This window comes from Protopterus annectens, chromosome 10.part0, assembly GCF_019279795.1.
Source record: "Protopterus annectens isolate FY-2018-M chromosome 10.part0, PAN1.0, whole genome shotgun sequence".
Lineage (NCBI taxonomy): Eukaryota > Metazoa > Chordata > Ceratodontiformes > Protopteridae > Protopterus > Protopterus annectens.
Window position 1 is genome coordinate 966,986,824 of NC_056744.1, and position 20,878 is coordinate 967,007,701.

The 20,878-nt window shown below is 43.8% G+C and overlaps 1 protein-coding gene across 1 annotated transcript in view; it reads left to right on the forward strand.

Annotated features, from left to right (window-relative positions):
- The window catches only part of LOC122814226 (uridine-cytidine kinase 2-like), a 363,423-nt gene that overhangs the window by 21,927 nt on the left and 320,618 nt on the right, over positions 1 to 20,878 (forward strand). The window contains exon 2 of the mRNA XM_044086826.1: positions 20,059 to 20,235. Coding sequence (XP_043942761.1) covers positions 20,059 to 20,235 — 177 coding nt within the window. The remainder of the gene's footprint in view (positions 1 to 20,058; positions 20,236 to 20,878) is intronic.

The window sequence follows — 20,878 nt, forward strand, 5'->3', positions numbered from 1 at the left end:
CTTGCACAAGTGTATAAATACAGAGCACATGTGAGCTGACTGCCATTTTGTATTAAGCTGTTGTAAGCATGTATGTATGTAAGGTCTGTCAACCAGTTAGTTTGTATTTGTATGATGCTGCTATCCATCCTGATGTGGTTCTCTGTATTAAAGCATCTAAGTAAAATACTCCACCTGCTTGTCATCTATGTTGGAGACGGACGAGCAACATGGTGTCAGAAGTGGGTTGTCTAAAGAGACTTTGTTAAAAGAAGCATGTCCAAAACGACTTGTTGCAAGAAAGAGTTCCAGTTTCTTCCATTAAGTCCGAGGGGCACCCGGTTGGCATTGGAGGAGTGTTGAAGTGTCTCATCCCTACTGCATGCATAATTCGCAAAACCGAGTCAAACTAATTTCGGATATTAAAACTTGCTCAAAACTATTTCTTCACAAAATATGAAACTATGCATACAGAATGCTCTAAATCATCAAATGAACTGATGTGGCCAATTAGTCCTAAGCAATATTTGAATTACTAAGGAAATGTATGAAATAAAAGTCCGAATTGCATAAAATGAATAAAATAAGGAAGCGTAGGCCGCGGTGGTACAGCGCTTAGTGTTGTCTCCTCACAGCAAGAGGTTCTCCCATTGATTCTCTGCTGGAGTGCCTTCTGTGCGGAGTCTGCATGTCCTCCGTGCGGGAAGTGACATTAAAAGCATGCAGGTAGGTGCAAGCGTGAATGGGTGTGCCTTCTTTGACAGTTGGGCGTTGGGCTGGCAACTCGGCACCATAAAAATCCACTGACCGTCATTAGCGAATATGCTTACAACTGACAGTAGCTCCAGAGGGAGCAGTGATGACCCTCATGTTGATGGTATGGTGCACGTGGTTAGAAGAAATGGTCCCAAGCCCATGGCAACAGCTGTAGCCCTTGCAGCACCCACTGGTAAAACCCAGAGCTTTTCAGTAAATTCCAGATTTCGCACAGTCTCAGTGAAGCATAAGAGTGAGTCAGCAAACTCGAAGCATGGGCCCCAGCCCAGTTTCATTGACAACTGTCGTAATTGTGGTGCAAATCGTGAATTTAAAAGGGGAAAATGTTTAGCTTTTGGTCAGCAATGCCGCAAATGCAGTAAATGGAATAATTTCAAAAGGTTTTGTAAATCAAAAGGCCCACATTCTTTTATTAAAAAGGAACATTTTTAAGAAACCAAGCTCATCAATTAGAGAGCTGCAACCCTACTGTTAGTGCTTTATGAAATGGTCAGTGCAGTAGACTTGAGGGCAAATAATGAAGTGTTTTATACTGTTTGCATAAATGGAAAACCCATGGAGCTCAAAGTTGACACGGGTTCCAAGTGTAATGTGTCAGCAGCAGCGTTTGCTAGAATGTGTCAGCAGCAGCGTTTGCTAGAATGTGTCATGGTGAACAGCTTGATTTGGCAATGTGTCCAAAGCTTGTTGCTTATGGTGATGAAATTCATACTGGAGGTTCAGTAGTGCTTTCATGTTACTCTGCTGGGAGATGTTATGACTTGTTCTGTGTGGTCAAGAGGCATGTCCAGTCATTATTAGGGCTCAGACGGTTTGAAAATGGAACTGGTTTCATTTAAATAAGTCCAAGTTAGCTTGAAAGACTACTACTCTAATTTTGCCCAGTACATTTTGTCTAGCTATGCTGATCGTTTTGAAGACAAACTAGGGAAGCTTCCACTTGTGTACTCCATGAAGTTAGATCCAGATATCAGGCGAACTCGAAAAGGTTGCAATAGCTATGCAGGATAGAATCAAAACAGTTAGGTAAAATGGTACAACAAGGTGTGATTTGTCCAGTAGCAGAGCCAGCTGAGTGGGTATCTTACATGGTGGTAGCTCATAAGAAAAGCTCACATGACTTCAGATCCACGAGATTTGAGCAAAACAAAAAAGACCTCTTCATCCAATGTGCACAGTCAGTCGCAGCTCTGATGCCAAATGCCACTGTTTTTTTTTTCTGTCTTAGATGCAGAGAGTTCATTTTGGCAAATTCAGCTCAACAAGAAATCCTCATTGCTAACTACTTTTAGTACTCCATTTGACAGAGATTTTTGAGTGCCATTTGGGATAAATTCTCCAAGTGAAGTCTTTCACCGTGCAATGGAGCATCTATTATAGTAGATGACATACTAGTAGGAGGTAATGGTGAAGCTGAGCATGACAGAAACCTCAAAGTTCTGGAAAGAGCACATCAAGTGAATTTCAATCTCAGTCCACAGAAATGCAAATTGGGTTACTTGTGTAGGCCATTTATGTACTAGTTCAGGCCTACGACCAGACCCTTCAAAGCAAACAGCCGTTCTTGAGATGCCAGCTCCATCCAGACAGTGTTCAAGCCCTGTAACGTTTTCTTGGTATGGTTAACCATTTAGGCAGGTTCATTCCAGACTTGAGCTTACTATAAGATGTATCCTGGTCTTGGTTAGAGCAACACCAAAGTGCATTTGATGTCCTGAAACCGAGAATTGCTAGTCCACTAGCTCTGTGGTATTATGATGTTCACAAAGCAGTCACTCTGTCATGTGATGCTTCGAAATATGATCTTGGTGCAGTAATTTTACAAGAGGGTCAACCTACTGCCTATGCATTGAGAACTTTTACTTAAACTGAAACTCATTATGCTCTGAGAGCTTTTGGCAATTGTTTGCATGTTCGAAGTTCCATGATTGTTTATGGTAGACCTATCCAGACTAAAGCAGACCACCAACCTCTAGTAACCATCTTGGGAGAGCCTATGCATTCACTTCCAGCCACAGCCAGACTTTAATGTATGATGATGAGATTGCAAAAGTGTAATTTGTCTTGTCAACAAGAAAGGCAAACTTCTTTATCTTTGATACATTGTCTATATCACCCAGAAACTCCATTGAACAGCATGAGAATAAGAGAACCTTGATTTTGAAGTCCTTGAAGTGAGAAATTTTTCTTTCTCTCATCTTGGTGAGGTGAGAGATCACACAGCCACAGATTGTTTTACAGAGGCTCAACCACTTTGCTTAAACGGCCATCCTTGATTAATCTAATATACCTCAAGAAGTGCAGTCTTATTTTCAGAGATGGGATTTGTTTGACAAAGGTATCATTCTGAAAGTCTTTGTTCCAAAGTCCTTGCATGAAGAGTACATTATTAGCTTGCGTTGTGGTCACCCAGAAACCGACTCTATCGGAAGAAGGGTGAGAGCTAATATTGGCCTTCTGTGTCATAAGACATTGAGAGAGTACTTGTCTTGTTCTGTGCGCAGTAGTACAAAGCCACATCAACAGAACCACTTCATCTGAACCAGATTCCTGAACTACCTTGGTCGACAGTAGCCACAGACGTTTTTGAGTGGAATGGTCAACATTATTTGGTGTTTAGTAGATTCTCTTATTAAATTGGTTCGAGATTGACCTACTTCCCAGTCTAGCATCCAGTGCTGTCCTTACTAGGATGAAGCATCATTTTGCAGTCCATGGTAGTCCGCACAGTTATTTCTGACAATGGCACCCAGTTTACAAGCCAACATTTCAAAAGATTTGCCGAAGAGTGGGACTTTACTCATGTCATGAGCAGCCCTGAGTTTCCTCAGTCAAATGGTTTGGCAGAATGTGCAATTCAATGTGTAAAACGGTTACTAGAGAAGTCAAAATGAGATAATGATTTCCTGCATCTCTTGAATCGCAAACATTCCTCGTGATAAACATTTTGGTTCACCTGCCCAGATACTTCTGTCGAGACAAACCAGAGCCACATTACCAATCAGTCAGTTGTTGGTTCCGTGTGTCAAGAACAGGTCAGTGAAAACCAACTTGTTGAGGCATTTAACCCAGACGTCCTACTGCGATTAAAACCTGCAAGCTTTTCAGTCCATTACGAGAAGTGGTAAGGGTGCAAACGTTCAAAGGTTATGTTCGGATTAGAGTTGTGAAGAATATTTGCCTAGAGCCTAGATCCCAAGGAGTAGAGCCTAGATTGTATATTGTGGAATCACAAGGAGCAGAGTTTAGGCGGAATCTGAAACATTTGAGACTGATGTCCGAGCCTATATCACAGCGCACAGCCTGAGAGAGACTCTCCATCTCGGTGAGTTCTGTGTTCCAATTTGAGGAAGCTGCAGAGAATGTTCCTGCTCCTGTGACAAATTTTAGACGTTCTTGATGAGAGTTGTTACCCAAAGACTGTCCCTGTTGCAAGATTTAGTCTAGATTATGTTACGAGATCCGGTTGCATCTCCAGAACACGTAACAGATGCACGGCAACCTAGACATTAACATTGTGTTTTGTTTCTAATGTCATGTCTATAATAATGCATGTCTAACATTAATCATTTGAACAGCATTTTTTTTTTTTTTTGTCTTAAGAAGCTATCCAAGGGCTTGTACAAGTACTGGGCACGTGTGAGCCTGACTACCATTTTGTAGTAAGCTGTTGAGATGTAGGCATGTATGTAAGGTAGGTCTGTCAACCAGTCAGTTTACATTTTATGATGCGGCCATCCATCCTGATTCTCTGTATTAAAGCTTCTAAGCTAAATACCCAACTTTCTTGTCATCTGTTAGAGGGATGAGTGTCGGGTGTACTCAAAATTTATCATGGTCTAGCTTTAGTTATTGTTGCTAAGACAGCACCAATGGTGGCTTCCGAGAATTTTGCCCATTTGGTCTCAGACCAGTGCCTTCAGCTGTTCGCTGTAAAATGTATTTGGGTGGCAAGTATTGGTCATAACTTAAGGCAGCAGTATGTATTTGTATGCGGTTAAGGCCAATTTCAAATTGTATAGTTTTAGGGCCAGCAGGGTGTGGATTACAAGAGTATAACCTGTGACTTGTTACATTAGTGGCGGCATTAGGTGAGACCGGACCATCCACAAATTTTTTATTCTTTAATGTGGTTCAGAGCTTACTTCCATGGCAAAGTACAAGTAAACTAACTAGCAACCCTTTGATTTACTGGTTATGCTCCCTTCTTGCTTTCCTCCTGTACAATTTCTCCACATTTTCACTTTAGTGTGCGCACACACTTCCTCTGCTGTTCAGTAGAGTTCTAGCTTCCATAGCCTGCCCTCAATATGGTACAGTGTGTTCCACTTACCACCTTAGTTGCCCTTCTGTTTAGTCATTGCAGCATTTTGTCCTATTCAAACATAAAAACTGCTTGAAATTCTTTAACAAGAGCTACTCTGCTTTCCAGTCTAATACTACCTTCTCGCCAATCTGTACTTGTCGGATTACTAGACTGAAAAGATTTATTCTTTCACTCATTCCATTTGTTAAGACTGTGAGAATGGGCCCATATAGGAAAAGCACCATTAACAGAGAAGTAGTTGTAAAATATTTTCCAATAAAGATCCAACAGTATTGTTTTCAGCAAGGTGCAGCAGATTCAGTGTACATATATACAGAAATGTGAATCTTGGCAGATGTGAGCCTTAGTGTTTGAGATTTTGCAAATGCAGAGTATGACTTAAAATGAAAGGAGAGAGATGTATAACAGGAGGACGATTAACTTTGGCGAATAGAAATAAAAAAGTATGACTTGGGTGAAAAAAGATTATATATATATATATATATATATATATATATATATATATATATATATATATATATATATATATATAGGAGAAAGTTACAGTAAGTTAGAAAAATGTTATAGTAAGGGATGCTGTGAATTTTTGAGGACTTGGAATGGATAGTATTTACTTGCGCTGTTCACACTCAAGGTGTGGACTAAACATTCACATCCGTATTTTATGACACCAGTTTAAGTTTTAAACAACTGGCAGTTCAGTGTTTAGTTGTTAAAAATGCTAATTGCATCAGCCTTGCAGTACTCTACCAGAAGCAATCACTGCAGTTTCTTCGAACTCAGTGAATTGAGTAGAGTTCAAACAGTACCTCACCACAGCACTATTAGAAATGGGCTACTCCATTTACTCTGAGGAGCAGTGTGCCTCTACATGATGAGTTTCCCTCTGCATACAAGTGCAGATGTACTCAGTAGGCACGTACTCCAGTGGATGAAATTCCAAGAGGTTTCACTAGGTGTCTTCCATGTGGTGAGCCAAAACCACCACTTCTCATCCACAGTATGGGTGAGGAGGCGGCAGCCGCTTACTCCACTGTTACGTAGCCAGGAGCAGCAGGCACCCGAGTCAGTCATATTTTGTTCATAAACACCATAAGTGGTGCTCTACTGTTGTGGATGGAAGATATCTTAGGAGAAGTTAACTGCTGAGTCTAGGGACCAGGAGATTGTTGCTAAATAATTTGAACATTATTTGAGCCACTGTAATATCTTTTGGGGGAAGAGATCAGGACCCATTTGGGAGTGCTTCTGTCCTCTTTAACTTCTCCAAGTCTTTTGGGTTTCTAATACCATGACTATATCCGGTTTTCTAGCATCTATCTTTTGAACTGTTATTGGGTGATCCCATGTGATATAAACTTCATCATTTTCTATGATTCTTTTGGCTCATGTTTCCAGTGTTTTTCAGCCACGTCGATGGCACAGTCTCCAGTCTAACAGTCTTGCCACATTGTTATGCCTTTCATTATACAGTCCCTCTGCCATTAGTGCGTTGCAACCAGCAACAGTGTGTGTGACTTTCCAATTCTGTTTTACAGAACCTACATATGTCTGTTTCTCACACATGTTCAGTGGACTTTGAAAACCAGCGTGTACGTAGCCCACTATCATGGGCTGCCCATATTAACATTTCATTTCTTGATGTGAATTCACCTCTCCTTAACCATTTCTGCATTCGTTCTTGATCAACATGAGGCTCTTCCAGAAGTTTTCTATACTTGCAACTATATTTGTTTTTTCCACATTTCTTGCCCTTCTCATCTTGTCCTTCACCTTATATTCTTTTGTTCTTTTTGTTTTTTAGCACTTTCAGTTGCTGCCTGGTTTATATCTCTTTCTGTTTTGATTTCCATTCCTGCTTGACATTGACATCTTCTTTCGGCTGCTGCCGTTAGGGGTCACCACAGCAGATCAACTGTTTCCATTTCTTCCTGTCCTCTGCATCTTGCTCTGTCACACCAACCACCTGCATGTCCTCTCTCACCAGATCCATAAAACTTATCTTAGGCCTTCCTCTCTTCCTGTTACCTGGCAGCTTCATCCTTTGCATCTTTTTCCCAATGTACTCTGCATCCCTCCTCGGCACATGTCCAAACCAACGTAATCTTGCCTCTCTGGCTTTGTCTCCAAACCTTCCAACCTGGGCTGACCTTCTAATGTACTTATTCCTAATCCTGCCCATCCTCGTCACACCCAGTGCAAATCTTAACATCTTCAACTCTGCCACATCAAGCTCCGACTCCTGCCTTTTTGTCAATGCCACTGTCTCCAACCCGTATAACATAGCTGATCTCACTACCCTCTTGTAGACCTTCCCTTTCACTCTTACTGGTAATAGTCTGTCACAAATCACTCCTGACGCTCTCTTCTCCACCCACTCCATTCTGCCTGTACTCTCTTCTTCCCCTCTCTTCCACTCTCACCATTACTCTGAACTGTTGATCCCAAGTACTTAAACTCCTTCACCTTCGCCACCTCTACTCCCTGCATCCTCACCATTCTTCTATTCTCCCTCTCATTCACGCACATATATTCTCTTAGTCCTGCTGACCTTCATTCCTCTTCTCTCTCTAGAGCATATCTCCACCTGTTCCCTAATCTCACTACAGATCACAATGGCATCTGCAAACATCATAGTCCACGGGGACTCCTGTCTGATCTCGTCTGTCAACCTGTTCATCACCATTGCAAATAAGAAAGGGCTCAGAGCTGATCCTTAGTGTAATCCCACCTCCACCTTAAACGCATCCGTCACTCCCACTGCTATCACACTACCCTCTTGCATATCCTGTACCACTCCTCATACAATACCACAACTCCTCTCTAGGCACCCTGTCATATGCTTTCTCTGAATCCACAAAGACGCAATGCAACTCCTTCTGACCTTCTCTGTACTACTCCAACACTCTCAGAGCAAACATCGCATCTGTGGTGCTCTTTCCTGGCATGAAACAATACCGCTGATCACTAATAATCACCTCCCTTCTTAACCTAGCTTCCACTACTCTTTCCCATAACTTCATGCTGTGACTGATCAGTTTAATCCCTTTAGCTCTGCACATCACCCTTATTCTTAAAAATTGGTACCAAAACACTTTCTCCATTCCTCAAGCATCCTCTCACTTTCCCAAGATTTCATTAAACAATCTAGTTAAAATCTCCACTGCCATTTCACCTAAACACCTCCATGCTTCCACAGGTATGTCATCTGGACCAACAGCCTTTCCGTTCTTCATCCTCTTCATAGCTGTCCTTACTTCCTCCTTGCTAATCCACTTTCACTATCCTCACCTCCTCCAACCTTCTTTTCATTCATCAACCCCTCAAAGTACTCTTTTTCCATCTGCTCAACACTCTCTCCTCTTTCCATCTGCTCAACACTCTCTCCTCGCTTGTGAGTACATTTCCCTCATTATCCTTTATCACCCTTACCTGCTGCACATCTTTACTAGCTCGGTCCCCCTGTCTAGCCAATTGGTACATGTCCTTTTCTCCCTCCTTAGTGTCCAACCTTTCATACAACTCTTCATATGCCTTATCCTTAGCCTTCGCCACCTCTCTTTGCCATGCACCTCATCTCCTTATACTCTTGTCTACTTCATCTCTGACAATCCCACATTTTCTTCGCCACCCTCTCTCTTCATCTCTGACAATCCCACTTCTTCTTTGCCACCCTCTCTTCCTCTCTCTCTATACTCTCCTGTACTACTTCATTCTACCACCAGGTCTCCTTGTCCTCCTTCCTCTTTCCAGATGTCACACCAAGCACCCTTCTAGCCATCTCTCTTACTAGCTCTGCTGTAGTTACTCAGCTATTCGGTAACTCTTCACTGCCACCCAGTGCCTGTCTTAACTCTTCCCTGAACATCAACTCACAATTACCCTTTTTCAATTTCCACCATTTGATCCTTGGTGCTGCCCTCACACTCATCCTCCTCCTGTTGATCACCAATGTCCTCCTACAAACCACCATCCTATGCTGCCTAACTACACTTTCCCCTGCCACCACTTTACAGTCGCCAATCTCCTTCAGATTGGCCCTTCTACATAAGATATAATCCACCTGGTGTGCATCTTCCTCCACTCTTGTATGTCACCCTGTGCTCCTCCCTCTTGCTTAAATACATATTCACCACAGCCATGTCCATCCTTTTCGCAAAATCCACTACCATCTGACCTGCATTCCTTTGCTTAACACCGTACCTACCCATCACTTCCTCATCCCCTCTATTCCCTTCACCAACATGCCCGTTGAAGTCTGCTGCAATCACCAGTCTCTCACCCTTGGGTACAGTCATCACCACTTCATCCAACTCACTGCACATTGACATGCTTTTGCTAAATTAAGCAGAGATGTCATCTTAGATTTATTCTTAGGTTTCAAAACTTTCACTACATTTGGATCTTGAGGTCAGTAAATATCTGTGGAGTCCCATGATTGCAGATCTATACACGTAATCAATTTCAATGAGCCCATCCCCCCCCTTCGGAACGGGGAATATAGAATCTTGGTCTACACTGATTTAATCATTTGGTGAGCATGAAGCATCCTGTTTTAATATCTAATCTATCCAACACTTTTTGGGGCCAGTCAATCACTCCAATTTGCCCTTCCTGTCCTAACTTATGGTTTTGATTTATGGCTTGATCTTTTTCCTAGATGTCAGTGCTGTTTTCAGGATTAATTTAAGTTTTCTAAAGTACTCCTTACTGAGCTTTATTCGCATTTGTTCATGTTTTATTGCTGATCCTTCATCACTTCTCTAGTATTTATACACTCCCTCTTGCTCAAGTTCTTTTATATCACATTCTTGTCTCAAACTGACGTTTTCCTGGTGCTGCAGTTTTCCTTTTTTTTAAAGGTTGCTTTTGCATATTTATCAAGACCAAATGACATTCCAATATTCTCTGAAAGTTTTGATAACCTGCAGCTGTGCTTTCAGTTCCTCATCTGGTGAGCTGTACAGTTTTAAATCCTCGACAAAGAGAAGTCATTAGACTTTGTTGTTTTCTAGAAGCCATGGCCTAAGCTGTTAAGTAAATAGCTTAATGGATTAATGGCAAGGCAGAATAGCAATGGTGACAGTCATCCTGGAATATCCCCCTTTGAATTTTTATCCCTGTGATAAGAGTGCTTCTGTGTTAGTGTCCTTATGAGCAGCAAGGTTGATATGCTGGGAAGGGCCAATGAGCAGAAGTTATGGGTGTGAAAATGAATCCCTCTCTGTTTTCCAGTTAATACTGAGATACTCATACTCATTTTTAATATTGGTTAAGACTGTTCATCTTGTTTTTGGTATGGGGAAGGTAGGTAATTATAACTGACGGAGGTTTGTTTGCAAAAATAGCTATGTCAGGAAGTCACTTATGCAGTCACTTTGAAATGGTCAGGAGTGAGGGCAAATCCTTTATGTGGATATAGGCAACTCTCTTGTGGCTAGATCTATTTAATCTGTGTAGTTGATTTTCCAGTGCTGATTGTATGTGCAGGTTGTTACATATGCTATGGGCACTGATTTGACAGTTTAATTCAGGGGGGACTGAAGTGGATCAGGAAGATGGAAGCATATTAATTATAGGACCAGTGTTGGGGTGAACATTGCCAGATGTTGGCAAACCTACTTGTAGTGAATTTCTCCTGGAACCGGACGAGTGAGTGTAATTTTTGTAGTCTGTAAGTTTTGAAGTATACTATCGCCCAACTACATAAAGTAGTCTGGTTACATTTTGGGGCATAAGCTGTTGGTTGTCAGTATGATGGAGGAACTTCAATTCAGAGAAGTGTACTGGTTAATAGGCATGGCCTTGGGCACACTGAGAAACTGAAAGGTTAAAGGGAGAGTGGGTATTACTTGGCTCGTCTTCTGATTATTTAAGCTTTTAATATAGCAAGTCCTTGGTTAGAGGTAGAGATGAGATTGGCTTATGAGCAAAATGTAAGGAAACTTGGCTTAGGGAGGGTGCGTGCAGCAGGTACAAGGGGAAGAACAGTCCATTCCTTGAACGGTGTCTTTTTTTTTTTTTTTTGTCCAAGTGAGTTGATTGAGCAGCCCCTGTTTTTAGAAATGTTGTGGTTTTTGTACTTCAGTGAACATATAGTTTCCTTGTTCTTTTATATCAGCAGATTATGGTTCAAGTTTCTTTTATTTGTGCTAGAGGTATCTGTCAAGGTTTAGAAGGCACAGTCTGAAATGTCTTTTGCATGGTGCAGTGTAGCCGGAGGCCCCTTGCCTTTCATAAAGTGTTTGTGCATTTCTGGGTATTGCATTAGTGTTTGGGGGACTTCTGTTATACCATCTTACGGACCTTGTGAGGTGTTCATCCCCTGTGTGAGTGTCGAGTTAGTAGAGGGAACTTGGAAGAAGATGGTAACAGCAGAACCGGTACCTTTTCTAAGCTTTCCTGCTGCAAAATGTATGTTGGAAGAAACGGCAGGCATTGTTTCACTGTGTGGCTCATTGTCTAACAAAGGAACTACAAAGCTGTGATAAAGATGAAAATAAGGATGTGCCTTCTACTATTGCAGGTTTGACTCCATTCATGATGCCTATGCAACACAGGTTTTATTATTAGATAATGAATAAACATCACCCGTGATCAGATACTTGACTGATTTCGAAATCCTTTGAAATAACTCCGTTTGTGCGACCAGTTGCTGAAGCATAACTGCTTGATTTGTTGTTTGCTCTTCATCGAAGCATATATGAGATCCCCCCCCCCCCCCCAAACAGGCAATGAAATAAGCTTTTTATCTTGCATGTCATTGAGCGTTCTCACTAAGGAGCAGTGTTCTTGGAATGAGTATAAATAAGGTGGTATGGTGGGGGGTGAACTGCCCCTGCAAGAAAAAAGTGCTTTTGTGATTCTGCATTTGCTCATATTGCCACAAGCTCAAATACACACATTTAGAACATGTAGTTGAGCTTATGCAATATGGGTTATTTTTACCAAGCAACAGAGGTTATGTAAAGTGAAAAAGGTAGACTGGTTCCTACAAAGCACAACTATGATTATTTTAAAATGTTTTTCAGTTGCATCTTTTGTATTTTATTGCAAAACTTTATAAAAGTGTGGACAGTGCTTTGAGGGGAAAAAGGAAGGATTTAATAAGTTGTGGAATTGTGTTTTTACAGCTTAGAAAAAAGTAAAAATTGTTTCCCTTGTGCTAGAAGTTTGGCAGGCAAGAGACTAATTTTATAAAAACAAATGGCTCAAAAAGTACACCTTTATGAAGACCTCTGAGGAGCCCCTTCTCTGCATTCTGAAAGATAGAATCACTGAAGCTGTGTTTTTCATCGTGAGTATGAAGACCATTCCTGAAACTACACTGGTTATGAAAGGGAGTCATGTCAGCTGTACATAACTACCATTTGCTGTACTTTGTAACTTGTAGTTTATTTGCCCTTTTAATATTCTGTACTCTAGTTGACTGTAGCCATACACGTGTAAACATGATATTTTGTAGTAGACTAGTACCATAGTTTTCAGTGTGTTCTTAGAACATAGAATTCCCATATTTCTTAGAGGTGTTGAATTTGAAGAATGAGGCATTTTCTGAGTGCAGGCTTCAGGAAGTGTGGGTACATTTTGTGTAATGCATTCTTCAGAGCTGGGGCTGTGTTGGGGTATGTAGTAACCTTTAAGCTGGATTTGAGAGGTGTGATTCCAGCTAGGGTTGCCACCTTTTCAAATGCCCAAAGTGGGACTTTTTTTGTAGAACCGTGTGATTTTGCAGGACGGGCATACCCATGGCCAGTGCAAAGGACATAACTTCACTGTTTTTGCCCAAATAAAAGCTTATTCTTGGTAGCATGTGAGTTGCTTATGCTATTTCATATGTCTAGGTGTTTATCTCGCCTACATTCTGACGGGTTCGGAGCCGATCCCTCGGCTCCGACTCGGCATGCTTATGCTATAGAGCGAGGCCTCTAATTGGCTGAGCTATCTTTGTCCCAGGATGCACCACCACTAATCCCCCAGATCTCTTTTGCCGCTTACAGAGCTTGGACGTGGTCAACATTGGCTGGGCTAAGTACTATATATATATATATATATATATATATATATATATATATATATATATATATATATATATATATATATATATATATATATATAGTCTTTTTTCCTGTTAAGTTTGCTGTTGTGGTCTGTTTTTCTTGTAGGACTATGTCTAAAGAACATAAATCCTCCGGGTTTAAAAAGTGCACGAGGTGTGGGTTCAAAATGTCCATAACGGACGACCACTCCTCGTGCGTCTATTGTCTTGGCACCAAACATCTGCAGGAATCGTGCAGTGTATGCCATGCGTTTTCCTCCCGAGTCCTCCAGGAGAGGAAAAACAAATTAATCCTCAAAGGATTAATCAAGCCTTCTTTCGAGGAGGCTTTATCTTCCTCTCAGTCTCCTTCTAAGAAGAGGAAAGCGCCAGCTCCGACCAGTCAGTCGGAACCGACGGCTAAGAAAGCTAAGCAGACTTCTCCATCGGCTCCACGGACTTCGGAGCCGAGGTCGGAACGGTCTGCCTCGATCCCTCCAGCCTCGACCCCTCTGGTTTCGGAGCCGAGGTCTGGGGCATCGAGAGGCGGGTCACCCTCATCGGCTCCACTGATATTGGAGCCGATAAGGGTCATCGGCTTAGACTCTTCCCCCTCGGAGCCGAGGTCCTTATCGGCGCCGAGGGAAATTTCCTTGAAGGTTTCCTCTGAGCCGATAATTGAGTCCTTTCGGAGCCGGTCCCCGAGCCCTTCGGAACCTATGGAGAAATCGGTTCGGGCCTGATCGGTATCCTCGATCATCCAGGATGTCTGATTCGGACATAGACAGGGTGCTCCTTCGACTCTTCCAGTCTCCGGTGTTCCAAAAGATGGTTTCGGCTCCAGCCCAGTTGGCTTAGGAGCCGATGGTCCACTCCCCTATTGTACTTCCTCCTTCAACAGCTGCGGCACCGTTGGAGCAGGTGTTGGTGGAACCAGTGGAGGTGTTAGGGTCAGGCCCGACCCTTGCTCCGACTCCGGCTCTCGGGTCTGAGTTCAGTGCACGGACTTCTTCCTTCAGCCCTGGGGGGGAGGCTTCGGGATTGATGCTTTCGGTCCCAAGTCTCCCTCTTGGTGCGTCGGTGGCGGGAGTACCATCCACTGTCATGGCCACGGAGGGGGGACCTTCCCAGGATTCTGGTGGTCCCGCCTTCAGGGCTATGAGGAGTGCTCTAGCCAAATCTTCATTGGCTACCACCACAGTTTCCCCAGCTCCTTCCTTACATTTTGGAGACTGGGTCATTGGTAGTCCCCCTGTCCGCAGACAGCGGAGCCCCTGGGCCTCAGGTTACCCCCGCTGGGGTTTCTCCCCCTCCTGGAGGTCCTTCTGAAGCCTCTTCGGAAGAACCTCCCAGGAAGAAAACGTGCAAGAGGAAGCACGTTGACTCCCCTGATGAGTCTTTGACATCTGACACCGATCTCGATGATGCAGAGGGGTCCCCCAAGTCGTCCTCGGATGATGTCTCCTTTGCAGACATCCTGGAAGCCCTAAAACAACGAGGCGGCTGGCAGTCCAAACCTCCCTCTGCTGATGAGTCTGTGTTCCTGAAGGCCTTCGGGGCTCGGCCCTCCGCCTCCTGGGTGTCTCCGCCCTTCGAGCTCTTGGATTTGATCTGTCGAAGGGCGTGGGAACACCCAGACTCTGGAACCGGTGCCCGCTCGTCCAAACAAATTTCTTTCGGCGCCCCCAGATAGAGTTCCTTACGAAAGGTGTGGGTGTGGCTGTGGATGCTATGTTGGTGGCATCTGCTACCCAGCAAGATGTAGCAGAGGCTTCTACGTCCGTCCATCCTCCTAATAAGGAGTCTAGGAGCATGGATCGATGCAGTGGCGCACCCTTAGTTCAGCGGCCTTTACTTTGAGGTCTCTGAACTACCTGACGCACTTTACGAGATTCCAGAGGGATCTGATTAAGGAGCTATCCGATACCCTCTTAGGTAACCTGCCTGAGGAGCTGGCCCAGACTGTTGGTTCTCAGCTGGCTACGATGTCGTCCATTTCGAACTAGTCCATGAGGCTCATTTCGTATGCGGCCGAAGGGGCGAGTAGAGCGGCGGGTACAGGCATTGCTCTACGGAGACAAGCCTGGCTCCGTCTGTGTCATTTCGCGGAGGCCTTCAAGTCTTCATTCGCCGACGCCCCCTTTGATGGGTCCTCCCTGTTTGGGCCCAAGGTGAAAGACACACTTACCCGCTGTGAACAGGAGGGTAAGACTCTGACTGCCGTAGGGGCACGATTTTCCACTCCCTTTCGGCCTTATCCCAAGACTAAAAGAGGAGGGAAGATGTGGTTCCGTAGATCTCAGAAGTCTTACCCCTCTCAGCAGGAAGGTTCCCCCTCCAGAGGCAGAGGAGGGGGAAATTCATCAGGAAGACGCCGTCCCAGAGGCGGCAGAGGCCCTCGCAACACTGGAGACCGCGAGTCCTTTCGTGGCTCTTCAGCTTTTCATAGTCCCTGAGGGATTGCCCGACTGTGCTGCTCCGGAGCCAGTCGGGGTCGCTGAAGCACCTGAAGGCCTGGGAAGGGATCACTCAGGACCGATGGGTGCTTCGAATTATCGCCGGAGGTTACTCCATCCAATTCTGTTGCCCCCCCCCCCTCAGTCCAAAAGAATCCCGGACCCGCCACCCAGTCAACGGGATACCACAGCCTTAGTTTCAAAGCTGCTGCAAAAAGGAGTCATCCAGCCGGTCCCCGCAGACCAGATCGGATTAGGGACTTTCTCAAGATTCTTTTTGGTGCCAAAAAAGACCGGGGACTCTAGGCCCATTTTGGACCTAAGCAACCTAAACCGTTCAGTCAAGAAGTCCAAGTTCCGAATGGTCACTTTACAAACAATTCTCCCATTGTTGGAGAAAGGTGTTTGGATGTGCTCCATAGACCTCAAGGACGCATATTACCATATCAAAATACATCAAACGTCCAGGAGACACTTGCGCTTCAGCCTAGGATGCAGTCATTTTCAGTTCCGTGCGCTGCCCTTTGGTCTCACCACAGCCCCCAGGGTGTTCACCAAATGCTTGGCAGTAGTGACTGCTCACCTGAGAAGTCTAGGATTCCAGGTGTTTCCGTACCTAGACTGGCTCCTAACTGCCACCTCCAAGCATCTACTTCTACGGAACCTGCAAGCCACAATATCACTGGGCAATTCCCTTGGAATCACCTTCAATTGGCCAAAGTCTGTGTTAAGGCCATCTCAAAGAATAAGATTCATAGGGGTAGAGATGGATTCAAACCAGATGCGGGTCTATCTACCTGCAGACAGAATTCAGACCATTCAAAATCAGGTTCGAGCCTTACTCCCCAGGTCCAAAGCCCAAGCCAGAATGGTCCTACAGCTATTGGGATCGATGTCTGCCACAGTTCTCCTAGTTCCCTTGGCAAGGTTACACATGAGAATCCTCCAGTGGCTTCTTTCAACTCAGTGGTCCTTTCAGGAACTCCCTCTCAATCATCTAATATGGATCACAGAATCTTGCAAACGGGACCTTCGCTGGTGGCTAGTGTCCTCCAATTTGGACCAGGGACGACCCTTTGTTATTCTCATCCGGCGGCCACTTTGACCACGGACGCCTCCCAGACGGGGTGGGGGGGGCATTCCCTGGGCAGGTCAGTCCAAGGCAAATGGCACCCGGTAGAGACCCCTCTCCACATCAACATCCTAGAAATGAGGGCAGTACTCCTGTCCCTTCGAGCCCTTCACGATTACCTCCCTCAGGGCGTAATTGCTGTTCACTCAGACAACATGTCAGTTGTCTGGTACCTGAACAAACAGGGAGGGACCAGATCCTATCCTCTTTGCAGAGAAGCGATGAGAGTTTGGGAATGGGCAGTCTCGACCAAACGCTTCCTGGTGGCTACCCACATACCGGGCAAATCCAATGTCATAGCCGACAGGTTGAGCAGAACCATCCTCTCTCCTCACGAATGGTCTCTGAATATGACAATTACAAGGCAGATTTTCAGCGAATGGGGAGTTCCGTGTTGCGACCTCTAAGCGACTCCTCTGAATGCGAAGTGCAAAGAATTTTTCTCCCTAACCCCGGCTCCGGGGAAGAGCCCTATGGAAGCATTAGTCCATCCTTGGCCCACCGGACTGCTTTATGCCTTCCCTCCAGTTCCTCTCCTCCCCAGAGTGATTCAAAAGGCATCTCTCTTAGGCAGCAAGATGATCTTAATTGCTCTGTACTGGCCTCGTCAAGTGTGGTTTCCCTATCTTCGGAAACATGCTCTGGAAGGTCCATGGTTCCTGGACCAGGTCCCAGACCTACTGATTCATCAGTCGGGACTACTACACCAGTCCCTACACACATTAAAATTGACGGCCTGGCTCCTCCTCTTCCGACCATAGTCAGGAGACATGCACTGGATCCAGATGTGGTGCACATATTGTCTTCAGCCCACAAGTCTGCTACGAAGAAACTGTATTCTAACAAATGGAAAAGGTTTGCTATCTGGACTCAACTCCGGGGCCTGGACCCCATTTCTACTCCCGTGGCAGAAGTACTCAAATTCCTGACCCCTCTTTTCAATCAAGGCTCTTCTGTTTCTACCATCAAAGTACAATTGGCAGCGATTTCTAATTTTCATGAATCCATAGACCCACCTTTAAGACCTCCTATTTCTCATCCTGCACCTCCATGGGATCTCGATATAGTATTATGTGCCCTGACTTCTTTTCCCTTTGAACCGGCAGCTACCTGTGATCTAAAGTTTCTATCATGGAAGACAGCCTTTCTAGTGGCAATTACTTTAGCCAGGAGGGTTTCAGAACTTCAAGCTTTGTCAGTGAAACCCCCGTACTTGTTTTTTCATACAGACAGGGTATCCCTCAGACCAAATCCTCCTTTTGTTCCTAAAGTCTGTTCTACTTTATGCTTGCAACAGTCGTTAGAGCTCCCAGTATTTTTTCCAAAATACTCCAATAAAGCGGAGTTTATTTTCCACACACTAGATGTCCACAGGCAGTTACGTTTTTATTTGGACAGGACCAAACAATCAAGGAAGACAGATCAGTTGTTTGTGTCCTTTGCAGAAAACAAATTGGGCAACGCGGTCACAAAGGTCACTATTGCCAAATGGATCAGGGACTGTATTACTCAAGCTTATATTTATTCTAACAAAGAGCTTTCCACCTCTGTCAAGGCTCATTCTACAAGGGCTATGGCTACTTCGGTAGCATTTCATTCTAAGCTTGCTATTGGTGACATTTGTGCTGCGGCTACATGGTCTTCCCCGCACACCTTCATTTCTCACTACAAATTAGATGTGGCATCTAGAGGACGAGCTTCATTTGGTTCCACAGTGCTCAGGAGTGTTTTCCAATGAGCCACCCGGGATTTAGGTGCTAGGGACGCTGTCCCATCAGTCAGAATGTAGGCGAGATAGGATCACATAACATCTTTTAGTTATGTACTTACCATAACCTCAGATGTTTTGGGATCCATCTCGCCTACATTCCTAATAACCCACCCTCCTTCCCCCTTCCTTGGAGATCAGAGGATATCAGAAGGTCCGAATCCTGTTTCATCTTGAAACATCTAACAATGTTATATAAACAAGCTGTGCATGTGTGCATGAATGCGGACAAACAAGATCTGGGGGATTAGTGGTGGTGCATCCTGGGATAAAGATAGCTCAGCCAATTAGAGGCCTCGCTCTATAGCATAAGCGTGCCGAGTCGGAGCCGAGGGATCGGCTCTGAACCCATCAGTCAGAATGTAGGCGAGATGGATCCCAAACATCTGAAGTTATGGTAAGTACATAACTAAAAGTTTTATGCAACTATTAAAGAAGACTTAGTAAATATTTTTTATTTTAAAATCTCGGGACATTTGCCATATTTTCGATGGCTTTTTAGGACAAAACTGCCCAAAGTGGGAATGTCCCTCTCAAAAGAGGGACTGGTAGAAGAACCTCTTGTAATATAACCAAAAATTGGGCATATTGGGACAGGGTCCTTTTTTTTTTTTTTTTTTTTTTTTTTTGTCTCTCAGTAAGCCCTAATAGCTTGGAGGTCCTGATCTCCTCTTATCACTGGTCATATTGAAGAGACTAACTCAGTAAAGTAGGATTTGGGCTGAAGGTTCAAAAATTATTTTTTTCTCTTAGTACTGAAAATGCAGAATTATTGGTAGATCTGTAATTTCTTTGACATTGTGACGTTATTGCGAATGCCAGAATTAGTAAGGTTTGTATAACTGGAAAGATTTTAAGCAGTTCTATTTGGATAGTGGTCATGGAGAAGGCGAAGGACAAGAGTAGTAGAATCCTAGCTTACTGAGCTAAACCAGTGACAGACAAAACATGGAAGTGAACCTTGAGCTGCATGGAGTACTGATGGGGACCCTGGATACTTTCCATTTTCTGGGAAAGATTCCTGCAGTAAAATTATATTTCGGAATGTTTTTTTGTTCCGCTTCCTCACCATGTAATATCTTATTTGATTCTAGAGACCTGCTTGAAGCTGCTGCTGTTTTTGGATTGTGCTAAGGCAAAAGAGCAGCCAAGATCATATCACAAAAAGTTGTAGGAATAATTCTCATTTAGAAGAATACATTTGTGTGCATAGATGTTCAGATACTTGCAGTTGCCAGGACTTGTGACAGTGAGGCTGAGGGGGAAGAGACTGATTTGCAGCATAAACTGTTTTACGGCTATGCGTTTAAGTATCTGGCTTGCTGTGTGTAACTGCTAATGGAATTCCATTAGTGTAAGACAACTGTCCCCACAGCTGCTTTTCTGATGTAGCTGTGCTGTTGGAGAGAGTGAAGAAATTTAAAATATATGCACCTCCAAGTTGTCCAATGGGTCTGCCATGCTGCATGTAAGATGAATTGAAGTAAATGTTTTAATGAGCCACGCATTTGTTCAGAAGTAGTTCTAGTAGACTTTTCTCCTATTCTAAGTTTCTCAGATTTTTTTTTTTCTCTTCTGTAGTCGTCTGTTTGCTCAAAAATTGTGCAGTTGCTAGGCCAGAATGAGGTCGACCATCATTACAAGCAAGTGGTGATCTTGAGCCAGGACAGCTTTTACAAAGTACTAACCCCAGAACAAAAAGCCAAGGCACTCAAGGGCCAGTTCAACTTTGACCATCCAGGTAAGAATGGCGAGGGATAAGGGGAAACTGATTACTGGTTGTCATAAGACCTTAAATCTAAGAGTGCTTGTTTGCTGCCTTTCATTTGGGGTACCTGGTTTTCTTTTCTAGTAAGTAAGTAAGAAGATGCCATAAGCAGAGAATGGGTGGAACTAAGACCAGTAAATTTTAAAACACATTAACAAGATTTCTCAGAGGATAGTAAGTGCATTCTTTGAACCAGTTGTGTAAGGTTGTTGACTGCATTTGAATTGGTTTGTATTTGTTTTTCCCCACCCTCTCTCCTCCAGCATTTTTACTGCCGGACACAGAAATGCTCCCTTTATCAAGGCATCATGGGAGATGTGCAGATTATAATGCCTCAGTACTCAGTAACACATGGCCTTTTTATTAATGTATTTTGGATAAATCATACACCACTGGATTTAGTTTTATTTGGTGCCTTCTTCTAAGGTAACTGCATCAGAGGTTGTGTATTGAGCCAAGTGTCAGGAGAACATGAAATATTTAAGCAGATTAACTCTGTGTACAGAGTGATGCAAAGCTTTTTAATAAAGCATTTGAGCCAGTAAGCCAGATTGCCCTAGCTGTAGACCTGCTTTACCCTTATTTGGGCTCATCGTAGAATGAAAATGTAGCCATGTTCTGAAACTTGCAGGT